This window comes from Dysidea avara, chromosome 6 (assembly GCF_963678975.1).
Source record: "Dysidea avara chromosome 6, odDysAvar1.4, whole genome shotgun sequence".
NCBI classification, from domain to species: domain Eukaryota; kingdom Metazoa; phylum Porifera; class Demospongiae; order Dictyoceratida; family Dysideidae; genus Dysidea; species Dysidea avara.
In genome coordinates, this window is record NC_089277.1 from 19,993,609 (window position 1) to 20,012,056 (window position 18,448).

At 36.3% G+C, this 18,448-nt stretch overlaps 1 protein-coding gene across 6 annotated transcripts in view; it reads right to left on the bottom strand.

Moving 5' to 3' along the window:
* Positions 1 to 17,653, bottom strand: part of LOC136259114 (transcription factor 7-like 2) — a 45,375-nt gene extending 27,722 nt beyond the window's left edge. For 3 of the 6 annotated variants that reach the window (XR_010703197.1, XR_010703195.1, XM_066052541.1), the window contains exons 1-3: positions 17,416 to 17,653; positions 11,805 to 11,836; positions 2,878 to 2,984 (exon numbers count right to left, since the gene is read on the bottom strand). Coding sequence is in view for 2 of the 6 variants with exons in the window: in XM_066052541.1 (XP_065908613.1) it covers positions 2,878 to 2,984; positions 11,805 to 11,836; positions 17,416 to 17,587 (311 nt within the window). In the remaining 4 variants the exon portion in view is untranslated. Of the gene's footprint in view, positions 1 to 2,835; positions 2,985 to 11,804; positions 11,837 to 17,415 lie in introns of those variants that run through there. The other 3 variants (XR_010703196.1, XM_066052542.1, XM_066052543.1) reach the window with 3 other exon arrangements.
* Between the last annotated feature and the right edge of the window lie 795 nt (positions 17,654 to 18,448).

An 18,448-nucleotide genomic window follows, 5' to 3' on the forward strand; every position in this document is an offset into this window, starting at 1 on the left:
TTTAAGTAGGATGTGGGATCAAAGAATCATCAAGTAGCAAAACAAGAGAGGTTGCCTATACCTGCAGATATACTAATGGGGTCACTATCAGTGACGGATGTAGGGGGTTGCAATGGTTTTAGCTGAAACCCCATCTGAAAATAGTTTGTGCGCCCCAAATTTATTTATGATTCGTTTGAGTGATAAAATCACCAACAGTTATACATAATGTATCAGATTGGGACCTTTACTATTGGAAACTTTTGCCTCTGAAATCACTGAAAATGCCATCACAGCGTTTAAGCATGTTAAGTGCCTCTAAAAATAATTATCGCTTTAATGAGTACAACTTCTGTTTTGCTTCAAAACTTTGTGCGAAGGCCTGGATTAGTAAGATATTCAACTGTGAAACAATGTTTTGGAGTGATTTTTACTGATTCATTGCTTGAAGCTATAAATCTATGTAGCTATAGGCCACTGAGCTATCAAGACTGAGTTAATATTCACCCCAGCTGGACTATATACGCAGTCAGGGATCACAGTTATTGAAACTTCCTGAACCTGAAACCTCCTCTGAAAATTCCTAGACCCACCACTACCTATATACTTTATTCTATAACCATAACTGAAATAGGAATTGAATATCCATATCTGCAGTTATGGGCAACCTCTGTTGTTTCACTATTTTTTTGCTATTGCCTTTTTTCACTACTTTTGTAATCTTTGTCCCTAATCCAACTTCCTTCTACTTGTTTGTATATTTATTATAGAATAGTTTTGACTAATCAACTAGTGCATACGTCATCAAAAGAAACAATGGCACCAGGCATTCTATAAAATTAATCTTGCATCTGACTGTGTGCCCCAACAATCTATTACTGAAAAGTGTAGCTGCCATTATGCCTTGACTTCAGCTGTGGTCTTATAAACGAAGAGAAGTGTTTCTTTAATTATTATGGAAAATATGGGTGATAAGCTTAATAGCTCACAGGGAAACCATATCATGTCACTACTGTGAATCGACATTTGTAGGCCAGCTGCAGTTCATACAATACACTCATTACAGACTTAACTTTGTCCTCCTTTGTGTGCCAGTTCTACACAATGCAATGTGAAAAGATATGCATGTTTCAGGACGAAGTGACGTCGAACAGAGCATGAAAAAATCAAGCCCATAGCCTTACGCATTGACAAGTTACACTTGGCTGAAGGCATCAGTTAGTCAGTTAGTAGAAAATTCAGTTAAATAGAAAATTTCATAGAAACTTGTTGGAAGGATTTGGGATATCTGAAGGCATTTTTTGGGCTTGGTTATGCTTAACCAATACCAACAAGCTGTTTTGAAGGAAAAACTGAGGCTGTTTTACAGGTGATTTTGAAGTGTAAGAAAGCTCAAAACTGCATGATCCTTAATGTACAGTACTTTTGTACTTTGAGTATGGATGAGTTGTGAAATACATGTACAGTGGAACCTCAGTTATCCGAACCCCTAGGGACCAGGGGTGGTCCATGAGTCTGAAAAGTCTGTATCTCTGAATCTGTGTATAAATAACCTTAAAATAGCATAAAGAAACTTGGTAAAAATATTAGTATTATTTAACTACCCTAATAGAACAGTCACTACTCTAATAGAGCAGTCATTTCCATAGTTTAGTTAACCGAGAATCTGGATAACTGGGGTCCGGATAACTGAGGTTCCACTGTAAATGACAATGAAACAAGGGAGGTTATTTATACCAGCAGTTATACTAATACAAATTTATTTCTTATTTCAGTAACATACAGATTGCCAATAGTATAGCCATGACTGAAGTATGCATAGGGACTAAATGTTCACCACTATAGCTGCAGGTATATTTCATTATATTGTTTACTTTTTGTAATATTTCATTACCAGTGAACCAGTGTATACTGCATCAAAGGAAGAATGGTGCCATACACATTGTTTTAGTGACTGAATGCATGATGAATTGCTGTACTGAAATGTGAAGTGGCTATTCTGATCTGCCTGTCACAAACAAAGAAGCACCTCTGCTATCAATCCATTTACACTACAAAAAGTACAATACTGAGGCCATGGTGCATTACAGTGGAACCTCTCTTGTCCAGACCTCTATTATCCGGGCACCTCCATTGTCTGGACAGCTCATGTGGGTTGTAGTTTATTGACTATAATGAAGTTTGGTATAGATGAAAGCACAAGGAGAGAGCCTAAAGGTTGCTGTTTACCTGTTTGGTAGTTTGGTTGCTACTAAGGTGCATTTTACAGCTGAGGGGAGTGACCATGAATACTCTGTAGTGACTTCCCCCTCTGCCCACTAAACTGCATAGTACTAACTGATAGTAATAATAACATTACTTGTATTTAAGTTAGTCACTTTAGTATATTAGCATGCAATTCCTAGTTACGGACATTTCTGATAGTATGCATCAGACCACCCGGATAAGAGAAGTTTCACTGTTCTGTGAATCAGCACCTATACCACTAACAGGGAAAGAAATGGGACACAAGACAAAAGAGGATGCATTGTAGCTGCTGCAGTTGATGAAAAGGCACATCAAGTGCTGAAGCAATGTTGAAAAGTAAGGAAATCAAGCCCACAACCTTAGCCATAATTGACTTATGTTTGGTTAAATGCATCAGTCCAGTCAGTTAGTTTGTAGGTAAATATTTGTGAAAATGTTATAGAAATTTGTTGGAAGAGTTTGGTGTTGTATTTTTGGGATTGATTATGTTTAACTGCCAAATTGATGTGAAGGAAAAGTGAGGCTGGTTTTGGGTGACAGTTTAGGCACAAACCTTCATGATCCCTACTATACATGTGATACATGTATTCACACTTCTTGATGACTTACTATAATGAACTCCTGCACACTGCTATATGTATATACACTTACTCCATCCTGACATCTCCAGGTACAACAGATGATGGTGATGATTTGATTGGTATGAGATCTGGTATACCAGCATACATTGAGTGTACTGGACAAGTAGTAGATTGGACCTATATTGTAACAAGCAATAAAATAATATTACATGACATAAGTTATGTACATGTACAGAGATTAAGTTCTGGTACTTTGCATTCACTTGATTAATGTATATTCTTCTAATATATGTGACCACCTCAGCAAAACCTCAACCCATTCTCAAAGCCTCCAATATTTTATATTTTCTCAGCATTATCTACCGTGTCCAAAAGTGGATCAACAAAGTTTCAACCTTTTGTGGTGAGTAGTTGTGGAATTATAGTGCTAGACAGCAGGAAGAGCAAGAAAATCAATTTGCACAGCAACTATACTGAAAATAAATTATAGACGCTGACATTCATAGCAATAACTTCTGTTTGTATTAGTCTACATGGTTGGAATTTGGCTTAAAGTGTTCATCATGGATTAGCAAATCAACCAAGTTTAGGTATGTAGGCACTTACTCATATAGGTACAAAGATGGTTTAGTTGAAGAAATGACCATGGTCTTGTTTTCATTTAACGTATCATAAACATTCGCATGTACGTAACGTGCACACCGTTTGGGCTACAGAAACAAAACAAAGATTTTCAAACACTCCGTGACCAGGCAAATAAGATTGGGTATACGTTTTATTGAATTGAGTCCTCCTTCTTTGAGTCATGGCCTGATAAATACTTGCATATTTTTCTTTGTAGCATACGTAATTTCATGATTTTAAAAATTTCGTTATTCTCAAATGCATGTTTGTGCAAACAAGTTGGTTTTTTGCTGAGACGGTCACATATAGTATTTTAGACTTCAACACATTTAACTGGAAGGCTATGACCTCCTTTTAATTAACACAGTTGAGGTTGTGTAGCACCAAGGGCCGCCAGTGTTACAGGCTCACACTTGTTGTGTTTGCACCACCCCAGAGACAGGAATTTATTGACATTGAAAAAAACTCTAAAGAATTTAGATACTTGCATATAAGCTATCAATCAAAATTCAAGTATGTACTATAAATCATCTCCAAATATCAGCCGAATGCAGCCGTAACAAGCCGCATCAATTTATTTGCTCACCTGCGGTGCGCGATCGTGCGAAAATGGCGATTGTCAACCCAAATTCAAGGTAATAGTACTGGCAGTACACTGTGTGTTATCAGTCAGAAAGTTGATTATAGCGTACTGTGAAATGTATTTTATCGTTTCTGTGTAGTTCCCTCTCAGTTGTTCGCAGTGGTTACTCCTACTGAAGCGTTTTCCAATACTCAAGAAATGCAACGTCTTGGAAAATCGACTGGTTCAGACCAGAGGTAACAGGAACAGTTGTGTTTACTTAATCTAATGTTTCTTTATTGTATAAGCTATACAAATACAAAAAGAAGTGATATCTAATCTAAAACAGCCAAGCTGTAAAAAAGAGTGCAGCCCTCAAAAAGGCTATGGTGAAAAAAGATGTGAAATCCAAGGTGGCGGCCAAAAAATGGCTGTGATGGTAGGTTAATGGCAAAATTTTAATCACGACAATTCAGGTGAATTTTGGTGTCGCTTGGTCTTGGCACAAAATTCACCTGAATTGTCGTTATTAAAATTTTTACCATTAACCTACCATCACAGCCATTTCTTGGCCGCCACCTTGGATTTCACATCTTTCTTCAGCATAGCCTTTTTGAGGGCCGCACTCTTTTTTTACAGCTTGGCTGTTTTGGATTAGACTTCACTTCTTTTTGTATTTGTATAGCCGGCCTATGGCTGGCTATAGGACTTTTTAAACCTATCCTTTTTTCTTTACCACAGGAAGAAAAAAAGATGAAGCAGATGTTAAATACTTTAAATATTTCTGATTTTATCAGTAATCATACAAATTATATGTATAATACGTATATTTGTTACAGAACTCTCTCTATGGTGGTATCTTTGTAACTGAACACCCTACAAGGTGACTTCTTCTAACTGATCTCTCTACAAGGTGAACTATTTGTAGCTGAACTATCTACAAGGTAACTTCTTCTAGCTGATCTCTCTACAGGGTGATTTGTTTGTATCTGAACTATCTACAAGGTAACTTCTTCTACCTGATCTCTCTACAGGGTGATTTGTTTGCAGCTGAACTCTCTATACGGTGGTTTCTTTGTAACTGAACTCTCTACAAGGTGACTTCTTCTAGCTGAACTCTCTACAGGATGATCTTTTCGTAGCTGAACTCTCTACAGGTGATTTTGTTTGCAGCTGAACTCTCTACATGGTGGTTTCTTTGTAACTAAACTCTCTACAAGGTGACTTCTTCTAGCTGATCAGGTGATTTGTTTGTAGCTGAACTCTCCACAAGGTAATTTCCTTTAGCTGATCTCTGTACAGGGTCAATTGTTTGTAGCTGAACTCTCTACAAGGTAACTTCTTCTAACTGAACTCTCTACATGGTGGTTTCTTTGTAGTTGAACTCTCTACAGGGTGATTTGTTTGCAGCTGAACTCTCTACATGATGGTTTCTTTGTAACTGAACTCTCTACAAGGTAACTTCTTCTAACTGATGTCTCTACAGGGTCACTTGTTTGTAGTTGAACTCTCTACATGATGGTTTCTTTGTAACTGAACTCTCTACAAGGTGACTTCTTCTAGCTGATCTTTCTACAGGGTGATTTGTTTGTACCTGAAATCTCCACAAGGTAACTTCTTCTAGCTGATCTCTCTACAGGGTGATTTGTTTGTAGCTGAACTCTCTACAGGTGATTTGTTTGCAGCTGAACTCTCTATATGATGGTTTCTTTGTAGCTGAACTCTCTACAAGGTAACTTCTTCTAGCTGATCTCTCTACAGGGCAATTTGTTAGTAGCTGAACTCTCTACATGATGGTTTCTTTGTAGCTGTCTTTACAAGGTGACTTCTTCTATCTCTTTCCACAGTTGAACTCCCCACAAGGTAACTTCTTCTAGCTGATCTATCTACAGGGTGAATTGTTTGTTACTGAACTCTCTACAGGGTGATTTGTTTGTAGCTGATCTCTATACAGGTTACTTGTTTCCAGCTGATCTCTTGAATTCTCTTTAGGATGACTGCTCTATTAGGATGACTGCTCTATTAGAGTATCTTGATCTCGCATATGCTAGATTATGATTATGATTACTGAAAACACAGTTACAAACTGATATGTTCAGGTAAGGAAAACATTACAAATCACACAGATAAGAGTCAGTTATAATTTATCTAAAAGTACTTGTAGAGATTGGGATTCGATGGTGTCAGTGGGTAAATTGTTCCAGTCGCGGATAGATTTGGGGTAATAGCTGAATTTATAATGATCTGCTCTAGCACACGGAATCTCAAAATGGAAGGGGTGATGGTGGTGGGTGGGATATGTGGTGTTAGTGAAGTAATTTGGGACTATTAAGACTGATGAGGAGTAAACAATGTTGTACAAGAATTTCAATCTAGTCATATATTGTCGGTGTTGAAGTGATGGCCATTGTAGATCTGCTAACATGGATTTCGTGTTATAACTCCGTGGCTTTAAGTCTGATTCTTCTACACCATTGAAGAGCCTTTCTAAGATGGTTACTCCATCTGTACAGCGATTTTCAAAGCATTACCCAGCGATTTTTCTGGTAGGTGTGACAAGTAGTCATTTTATATTAGCTAATCTTGATTGCATAATTGTTACACACTGTTGGTTTTTTCATTGTATCTTTGTGGGTCTTAGCTCGATTTCTTTCAAACCACAAAAGGTGTGAGGTTCAATAGTTAACCTATTCACCCACCCATTTTCAGCTTCTTCCCGTAAGCGGTTTACCCTGTAGGCGTGACATCATATTGGTTTTATTTTTGTGAATAATCGGTAATAACTCTTTGTCTGTTTATCGTATTCCAGCCAAAGTTGGTACCGAGATGCGCCTTTATACCCCTCTTCTGTGTGCCAAATATCAAGGCAATCGGATATGGCATTTGCATTTATAGCAGTTTTTGTAAGTGTGTGAAAAGAGGAAGAAAAATAAGAAGAAAAAAACAAAGAAACTAAGCCAATTTTTGAAGTCACATATCTCGGGAACGCCTGAAGCAATTTCGCTCAAATTTGGTATGTGGAGTACTGAAGTTGGCAGACGTGTCCACAGCAAACATCGTCTTGTTTCATCAAGGCAGCACAGAGCTACGGAGGTGCAAAAAGTGCGCTTTCGTTCTTCCTGTCAATATACTCATGGGTGTTGCACACCGGCTTCTTGGGCCGCACGACACACTACTGTATATCTTGATCTGTGGTGTGAATATGAAAGATGTAGCTTGTCCTAAACAATTTTGTACGATGGTAAAATTTGATATTGCCACCCGCATTTTGTTAGGACTACATGTAGGTATTACTGTAAAAATATGAGCAGTATGCATGTCTCATTTAATTTAAACCTGATATACACATCTGTTACTATTGTGCTTCTTCACAGTGTCACCAATGGTATCACACCTCTGTTGTTGGTTATCAAGACATCATGTTGTGGTGCTGTGTTGCTGGTAAGTTATATACCTGTGTCACTTAGTACTTGGGCCGTTGTACTGTAGTAGTGTGCAATGTATACGTACTGTTTTTGTTGTGCTTTAATTTGTACAATGATTTTGGTACCTGATAGCCCTTTTGAGGGTTACTGTTAAGTCATTTGACTTTTGCAACATATAGTGTTGTATGTCGCTAGTGCTCGAGTGTGAACTACCACCTAATTGTTATGTTCAACACCATTAGGAGTAGTGCACCGAGGAGGGATGTGATGGAGTGTGTGCAGGGGTGCCTCCAGGGGGATTTCTGAGATTTCTGGAAACCAGTCACGTTCAAATCGAGATACTCTAATAGAGCAGTCAGTCACTCTAATAAAGCCGTCACAGCATTCAGAGAAGCAGTGTAGCAAGCTATGTAGCTATAAATAAGGATTTTATGTATTTATCAGTGATATTAATATATAGTCAGTGGAGGGCAGTCACCTTCTTCTTTTTTTTTTGATCTGTCACTAAAAATATAGCTATGCTCTTGATCAGAAGCCAGTCACCAAAACTCCTGGAGCTGCCTATGATGTGACTGTATTTTAACTATCAGTCAAGTTTCTGCTGTATACAGGTAATAATTTTGTAGTGACATAGTCAATTGTCTCCTTTTACCCCAGTAGTTTTATCATTTGACTGTGCATTAGTTTTCCAGATTCTACATGCTCTGCTGAAACAGCTGCGACAGATTGAAATTCACTTCCTAGGCTTCTTGTCCGCTGTGATGGATTGTTAGTCACTTCCTAAAGCACTACAAGATGATTCTTCACCATCAACATACTTTTATATTATTTAGAATGTGTGTATTAATATGTTGTGTTGATCCACCTAGCAACACATGGCCATTTACAATGATGATTTGTAAAGCAGCTTATGCATGCTTGTACATGGCAGAAAAGTCCTTTTTGTGCCATTATAGTTTAAATCTATTCTTAAACTATTGTCTACAGCTATTAAGGGAGCTATGCAAGGTCCAAAACAAATTTGTACGAATGCCAAAGTGGAGGTATCAAAAATTCACTGAGTCAATAAATATAGCGTCAGAACGCTGTAGTGCAAAACCATTTGTGTGACATGATAGGAAAAACCATTTCCTGGAACTGTTTGATGAACAAATTGTAAAACCATACAGTACACAGGTGGGAAACTACATTGATGAAAACCAAGAGGACAATACGCACCACAAAATTATAATTACACTACTGTGATACGTGCTTGCAAATCAATCTGCGTTTTTACTTACAGTTGCGTTTTGACTTGTATCAACTAAACCCATAGCCAACAGCAAAATGAACACAAAAGATTGTTGGTACACAATAGAAGCCACTGGTAAAGTGAAGTGCTTTTTATACAGTATGCAGGTTTCATTGTTAAATTTTATTAGCATTAACATCATTGCAGCCATTTCTTGGCTGCCACCTTTGATTTCACAAATTTTTTTCACCCAGGCTTTTTAAGGCTGCACCAATTTTTCACAACTTGGCTGTTTTTGTGTGGTTAATACAGGCTCCCAGCCTACAACTACAAACAACATGAGTGAGACACAGGAGTGAGACACACGTTTCTCTGGTATAATTCAGCCTCAAAAACATACTTCGTTGTAGTATATTGGTCTCAAGGGCACTCCCCATACACTATCACTCTTTGTTCTTGCCTGTAAGGCTGTCTTCATTTGTTGTTGGGGCCCAAAATGCAACCAATCACATACTGGATACAGTATGCATTAAAAATAAGTAATGTATTACAATTTCTGGATGTAATATGCGACCCGCTGAGTGAAAACCCGACTTGTTTGCATAAGTCGGGTAAATGCCATTGAAATACATTGGGTGAATACGAGCGCTACATAAATATTTTATGCAATGTTTTAATTGCTTCAGTAAGCAGTAAAGGAAAGACTCAAAATGAATAATCTAATATAGCAGTGGATTCGCCTCTTCATGGAGAGTAGGAATATCTTTGTTTCGTTTCAGTACCATGGAGTAAAAGTGAGTAACGTGTGTTTGTTTACGTTGCGGTAAAACGTAACTTTATCATCGCTGTTTTTATGCTTGAACAGACGTCTTGCATGATAGCATGAGTGTATTTTAAGTCGAAAACTATACCTTGATGAATGCCCTAGTTCATGGTAAATAGAAGTCCTAACTCCGTAGCCCATTGCACTCGAGAGATAAATTAATTATGATAGATATAACAAATGCCTGTAAATCTTTTTCCATGTAAACACTGTACAAATTGATTGTTTGCTCTTTTTGTTGTCTATCGTTATAACTCCAAAACCACCAACCAGAAATGGCTGAAACTTTAAACTGTCCATTGGTTTTTCCCTCTACACAACAAAAATGTCATAAAATGAAATTCGAGGAAAATGTAAACAAGTCGGGTTTTCGCTCAGCGGGTCACATATTCATTATAATGTGACTGGATGTTGGAAGACCTAGCTACCTTTTGGGCACATGCAAATATTTTTGGGAAAACTCAACATTAATGAAAATTTCAACAATTTTGTTTAAATTAATTTTTTTGGCGCATTTGGATAAAGCAACTATTAAACCTTTTTGCTATGAAGTTTCACATTTAAAGCTTCTTTTTCCTAGAAGATATGGATGATTTTATCAGACCATGTAGTAATGTCACATGTGTGGGACACCAATTAATTTACAAATTGGGTGATTTGTTCAGGTACTGGAATGGCTAAAACTAAGTCTTAGACAATGATACATGCCATTTAATTGCAGAAAAGTACCAAGAATACTTCATTAAATTATCTGAAATCTTTAAAAAATATATTAGACGGTAGGGATGGAATTTTTGGTAAACAAAGTGATTTGTATCCATCTGTTACCCTTAATCACTCACAGTACTCAATGCATTACTATAAAAGTTAGTTTGTAATGTACAGGACAGAAAATTGGCCATATCTCAGGAATGTTAAAGATATTAAGCTGAAAGTTTAACACAAGATAGATGAATACCCAGTACCTCATTTAAGCTATAAAACAGAAAATTGACCAATGTGCCAAAAGGTAGGTTTTCCAAGATCAGGTCACATTATTATATTACTCTTTACTTTCTCATGTAACGCATTGTATTACTCATTACTGAAAAAGTAATATTATTACGTAATGTGTTACCCCTAACTCTGGTTTTCAATGAATCCTTATCACATTATGAAACAGAAACACAGACTGGTATTACACATTTCAAATGTGTGGTTAATGAAATTAACTTATAGTCACAACATTAATAAGTATTGATTTACAATAGACTTATTAGTTTAAACTCTCAGGTCAGCCATGTGAATAATTTCAAATAGTGTCATATACTATACTAGTATGTATGTATAGCTATGTGTATCACAGTAGCTAGAACAGAATATATACGTACGACCTATCTGAGGAAAAGTCTAGGACAAGTATCAATACATAAAATGCTCTACTGTTGCTGTGACACATACGTATACCTTTCACTGATTTCGACTTTGTTTCTGATGAAGAAAGAGGACACAGGGAAAATCGTAACCAGCAATAGGTTTACCTGTTCATGATGAATATGGTGGTACAATTTTCAATATTATTGCATTCGTAAGATATAATAGTTTTAGAATTATTCTGCTAAAGAAGATGCCATACAAATCAATCTTTACGTTGTCACTGCTTGGTATAGTGCTGTAACTCCAAACATTCTCAGCATAATAAAATTGAAATTTCAACAGACATTCAATTCCTTGGGTATGTATACAACAAAGATTTTAATAATATAGAAACAATGTGCTAATATGTTAGCACATACACTATTTGGTTGCAAAATTATATACTACATTTAATACTGATCTAACAATAGCTAGAAGTGCAGTTACTCACAGTAAAACTTTATGTACAACTTTAACAGTTACACAGCATAACCATGGTGTCAACTAATTGGTATACGCACGTGTATGTATGGGTGCATATCAGGGTTGAAACTTAGTCAGTACTTCCAGGAACTTATAAGCCCTGAAGGTGACATTTATGAGCTCCTGCTAATCCATTGACGTGGATATGTAACTATCCGGATATTGACCTGTATGTATCCCAAAGAACTGGGGCATGTGCCAAGAGCTGTATTTTGATTACTCCACTATACAGACAGTATAAGTGGGTGCGGCTCACAAAAGAATATTGGTTGCAGAGATTAGACTGCAACGCATTATTCTGCTTCCACATTATCAAACTAAATAATTCATTAACAAGTGATCCAATCCCAGATACTCTATACCAGACAAACGTTTACCTAGCTGGTTGACTTCGAATACCCAACTCAGTTTCAACCCTGGTATGTATGTATGTACTATATGTAATATTCCTTACCACTTGTGGTTGACCATCATCCATGATCACTCCTACAAAAACAGTGAAAGTACTAGTACTAAAACAGTATGTATAAAATAGCTGAGCAAAAACTGGACTAGTAACTTGTTTGCATAATGACGCATTGAAATAAAAATAATGGGTAATAAATGTCTACTACAAAACTAATTTAATTTGACTGGATACCCACTTCAGTAAACAGTGAAGCAAGACTTGAAATGATATGTATATTTATATTCCATTGAATTTGCTTCTTCATGAAGGTAATGTTTGATTTCAGTGCAATGCAACTATTTGGAGGGCATAACATTATCAACACAATATTCAAATATTTGTTAGCACTGTAGTAAGCGTGATCAGATGGATGAAGCCAACCTAGAAGCTTGAGAGTGTGAACAAAGTGGCATATTCACTCTGAAGAATTCCATTTTAGAAGAGATAGATAGAAATAGCTCTCATGTTACTGCCCAACAGAGAGTTGGTGCATATTCATGCTTAAAGAATGATCGAATAATCGGTTTTGTTCACAACTCTTTGAATAGTATAAATTGCTATTCTATTTAGCACTACTGTATGTATTCTTACAACTGAACAAGAAAATATTGAATGCAGTCTTGAATGGATGTACACTGTTTGTTAGCAAGGTGTTGAATATTTGACACACAGACTCAGCATGTCAAATAAAATTCCATCAGGATAACTGTGAAACTGTTTCAATGACAGAAATTGTATACAGAGTTCTAACCATCCACCAAAAGTTATGATAAAAGTTTCAATTGCGTGCATGCAGCTATTACCGCCTTCATTTAAAGATGGAATATACAATGAATTCATTCCAATAACCAGTGTTGGGACAGCTACTTTTTAAATGTAACTAGTTACATATTACATATCATTTACAACTGAACTCTTTAGTTACAGTTACAAATAATAAAGTAACTATAATAATATTACATATTATATTACATTGTGTCAACAGCCTTAAGCTGTCACGTGTGAAACTACCATTTTATCACGTGACATGATTGCCTTGTTGGACAACGTACAAATCTTGGTTATAAGCAAGAAGCTTGTGAATAAGCTTCATTCAGTAGGCTTCGTTACTTCGTAGTGGCTAGGCGTTACCCAGTGGATTATTAACAAGATTAGTAACTTCGTTACTTAAAGTAATAATATTACATAAATTATGTAATATTATTACTTTAAGTCTAATATTATTAGACTCGTTACAGTAACTTCATCACTTAGGTAACGCATTACATTTGCAAGTAAAGTAACTTGAGTTATGTTACCTGTTTTATAGTGTATTTCGTTATACTACTTAGTTACCACAAAAGTAATAATATTACGTAACGTGTTACCCCCAACACTGTCAATAACTAATCAGTGTGAATGGATTTTTAATGCACATGGCATTCCCTTCTGTATTGTCAAACATGGTCAAAGTTCATTATATTCATCATACATCTGATCTAATCTGGGATATATGTACTATAAAGTGGATAAGACAAGCTTAACCCAGATGTAATGTGACTCAGGTGATCATGATAATCCAGATGAATCAGGTCACATGGAACCCCTTTGACATCTTTATTTTTGGCACTACCAGATACTGCTACGTACATAAGTTTAAACTAGAAACATTAATTGAATTTACACTTACTATAGATCCCAGCCATACAATTAAAATTTTGCTAACTTTAAGGGGCATGAAATTGGTATTGCACACGTAACTGCACTTATCAAGTGGTCAACTCATTACTAGTGAAGACAAATGCAAAAAACAGTAGTCTATATACTCACCTAGCCCCTTTCGTCACGCAGGGTGATGCATTCGAATTAACCTTTGTGTGTCTTCTGGTAAAATGATGACTTGCATGTATACAGTGGATACTTTGGAGGTTAAGGAATTGGTGTAAAATGTGAAAAATTGGTACAAGTAGCTTCAGCCATTGGTAAGCTACAACACACTGAACATTTAAAACAGGCATTTCTCGATACTTTTAAATAGGCTATTGTATTATACAACCACTTTTCCCAGACTATGTCACAATTATTATCCACGTCAATGGGTCATATGGATCAGAAGTACTGATAGACCCAGTTTCAACCCTGTAAGATAACACAACAAAATTATTTGCGCCCTGCTGAGCAAAAACCAGTCTTTTTTCAAAATTCTATTTTGCCATTAAAAGGTATTGAAATGAACTGGGTAAAAATATACGTGTTACATAAAAATTTTACGCACATTTCAATTGTTTCGGTATGTACTGAAACAAAGCTCAAATCAATAAAAGCTATACACTACTAGATGCTCCTATTCAGTGGGAGTAAGAAAACCTTTATTTTGTGTTCATATAGCAGATGGATTGTGAATTATTGGTGCTTATGTATGATGCAGTAGAAATAAAGTTTATCGTCATAATTTAATTGTTGAAATGGCCCTCTTTGTTCACACAGAAATGCACAGGGAAAATACTACACTTTGATCAATGTACTAGTTCATGGTAAATAGACTGAGCCAAACCCCATCTTCATAGGTTGTTTCAGTTGTGAGTTATGATTGATTAAGTAAGTGCCAGTAATTTATTTGCTGTATTGTTGCTGTACAAATCGAGTTTATTCCTGTCCAAAGTCTATCGCTGTAATTCTGAGACTATTCATCACAAAAAGGCTCAAACTTTAACTGTCCACTTCTTTGTTATTAACATAGAAGCAATAAATGGAATTTGTGGTCTCAGCGGGTCCAGACACATTTGTTATGTGGTTAAAGAGATATCTTATCTGCCTGAGATGTGCATATAAATAGCAACACAGCTGAATAAATTAAAAGTCTATTAACCTGAACAATTTTATAGACTCATTGATAGCTACTACCACATAAGTGTTACAGTACGTATATTCATTTACAGGTGTTGTTCTATTATGGCTTTGTTTGCTTTAATACAATTGCCCAGAAATCAAGGAGAATCTCTACTTGAAGTTTTGGCCTAAGACACTACTATAATAGTTAGATAGACATGAGCTTACACTAACAATAGGGAAATACATTGTACGTACGCATAAGCACTTTAATAGTGGTTATTAAGCCAGTTACATATAATGAATGCAACTATACACACTGAAAGAAAAATAAGATAGTTATAAAACAAAAAATTAATAAACACAATTCTCTATTGTGACTTCTGCAAGGAAATGTATCTAATACCTCATACAACTAGCCATAAGCACTCATGGTCATCTGATTTTGGAAAACCAAGTCTGCAATTCCCTTTTGAATTTTGTACGATGATGTGAAAGATATACCACACCACCATAAAGGAGTAAATAATTTCTCTTAGAACCTTATAAATTATTTAAAACATTTTGATTGTAGCATTAATGAATTTTGTATCAAATCACTATATACACCATAATGTAGACCTACAACTTATTATGCTGAGGTTTAATACAATATCCACAATGGAGTCCCTCTCTGGCTCTCTCGTCATATAGGATGGGAATTGTGGACAATTTCTAATAGAGGAAATCTGTCTAGATCCCAAATTAACAATAATTGCTATTAGTTTATACATCCAGACAAGAATAAATTCCCACAACAGTGTCTATGTTATGTTTATCTCAGCAGGAGTGGAATATCTTAGTTACTGACATGAGTTGAGGCGAAGCAGAAGACAAGTGTTAATAGCAAAAGTAATTTTGATTATTGATAACTAAGGCTGGCTTATATCCAAGTATTTGATGTATACGGATTCACATACAGCCAAGAATGACTGTTAATATCTACAGCTGCTGTCTTATATATCCAAATAAAAGACTGTACCACTTTGATATATATGGCATCATACTCAGCTTGCATAAGCACCTTATATGGTGATTGCACATTAAATTTTGGTGCTGGTTTAACACCTACCTACCAGTAAATATTTGAAGTATGGTTTTCACTGAGATATATAATAGAGTGAGTTTGACTGTATTGACATGAGCTCAAATATTCCAAACCTGTCAACCAATGTGGTATGACCAGCTTGAGTTGTCAACCTCTCTACCTAGCAATCATGCCAGTTGTGTTTATTCAACACTTTCCTTATAGTTCACATTAACACATTAATGTATGGATTGTATGGAATTTTGTTTATCATGACAGTTTCAGAATTCAGTATTGTAAGTGGCTTCCTTTATGCTGTTAGTTTTCAATGTCTTTCTTTCATCTCTCATTAACAATTTATTGCTTTGTGATATGGTTATTACTTGGGCCAAAACTACCACAGAATCTTGTAAACACTTTGATGTATGGCTTCACAGAAATTTATTTACTATGTAGTCAACTCTTTTGAACTATGGCTGCAATAATATACAACATGACAACATACACAAAGTACACAATACTATGTCAGTCATAAGCTCACACTTGAACTAGAGTTCTGAAATAAAGGTATGGTTGACTGCTTAATAATGGTAAAACTATTAAACTGAAGCCAAGTAGATAATGTCTATTACCCCACATATATGGCTTGGTGGTTTCCTTTGAAGCCTTTTAGTGTAGCCAACAGATGGTTACCAGATTCCAAGACTAGCAAAGTACATGTAAAGTTGGTAGCAAAAGTGGCCATAGTAACTTGGTAATATATAATGGAACTAATTTATTAGATGCTAACTGCACAGACCATGACCTGACCATCTTACTGAAGACTATGGCTTGAAAGTGAGCAGACTAGACATTTGGTTTAGAGTCTTACATACTTTATTTGTGTGGGAGGATCAAAGTGTATAACAATGCCTAAATATCTAAAAGTAAAATAGCGGTTGTTTACCACATAAAGCTTCAAACAACTTAAGTAGTTTGATTACCACTGTAAGAAAGACAATCCACACAGCATGACAGCTACGTACTGGCCACTCATGTAACGTAATATCGGTTTTAAAAAGCCCTGAGTATTTTATTTCAAGCAAGGCAAATGCTACCAGTTACAAAATGTACTAACAACTAACATGGTTGTGTATGCTTATACACGGCATAATTATACCGACAGATTTGGTGCTGCCCAGCTGTGCTAGGGGTTGTGGACAACAAACCACTGATGTCTTGTGTGTTACACTGCCATAACAGTATTTTGAAGGTTAATGGGAGTATACACTTATACCTCAACTGTATACTAGCTAATACATTATCATTGATCTCCCCCACACACAAATGTCTACAAGGGACTAATAGAATGCTCAAGTTTACCACGTGCTGTAATAGCTCCATAATTTAACCCACTTCAAATGACTGGTGCTTTATATCTTAATTATAGGGTTAGCCACATTCTCTCTCACTAAAATATCACATCCTAATGACATTTTAATTGCCTCACTAGCCCAGTATTCATCATTATAGCTAGTTCAGTCATCCAGTTTGTTCAACATTAATGGTATTACAAAATCACCATTAACATGATTGTTACGGGAATGGACTGTCTTGTAGCTACATTGAGGTTTAGATCGTCAACAAATTGTCACTGAAACGTTTGAAAGCTGCTTACAGTCTGAAATTCATGGCATGTCTCCACATACATTACCCACATGATAGTCTACCTACACCATTACTCACGATTTGATTGTGTATTACCTTGGGCTATGCCTTGGGGCTGGTCTGTTCTAGCGTCCGGGTTATACTGGTCAAGACTCAATCTACTCGCAGATTTAGACGACAGAACTTCAGCGCGATCCGCATCATGGTGAATCTCATCAGTGACGTTCAAGTCACCCCCAGCATTAGAACTGGTACTAGAGGACGACATGGCACAAAAACCACACGTAGCTACAAACCTCGGTATCTAATTAGGCGCCTTTGAAGTACGCAATCTGCTTGCGGAGGTAATTGTTTCGCGGTGTGTCCAGAGGGTCAATGTATGAAAGTTGTTGGTTAGCAAGAAAAACTAACGATGCAACATCATCTCAACCTTGGTGAAGCTGAAAGGAAAGGCATCAAAGTGCAGAACCCGAACAGACGTGCTGTCTTACTGAGCTAGTTTTTGTCTGCGTGGGTGGCGATGTGTGTGTGTGTGTGTGTGTGTACAGTGGCGGATCTAGATGGGTTTCTGGGGGTTTCGACAGAAACCCCCTTTCAAATTTAGCTCAGTGGCAGTCTAAATATATAAACATTGTTGCACTGACAATTTGTCATAGCAAACAATTATAGCTATACCACTGTGTTTCAATTAGTTAGGTTGCTTAAAGCCAAGTTTAAAACTAATGTGGACACAATTGACAAAAAGCACCAAACTTTCTCTACATATGTAGTACAACCTTAACTTAATTTTTTTGATAGGATCCATCTTATTCTAAAAATGACCTTCCTATAAAAGCATAATGGTAATGTACCGAAAAAAAATTTAAATCGGTAAGCCATATATAAGTGCTATTTTTGCTCCATTACATGCTAGAGAACATTGTGCAGGGTTGTACATTAAACCAAGACCGGATAAATAGTAATGTTACTCTCACAAGCTTTATTCAATGCAGACCAGTGATTTTTTTCATTCATATTATAGTTTACAGTGTATACAGCTTTTATGGTCCACAAACTGTATAGAGGAATTTCTCTGTAATCGTTCACTATGGCAATAAATATACACTATAATATTTTGCAGTAATTAGTT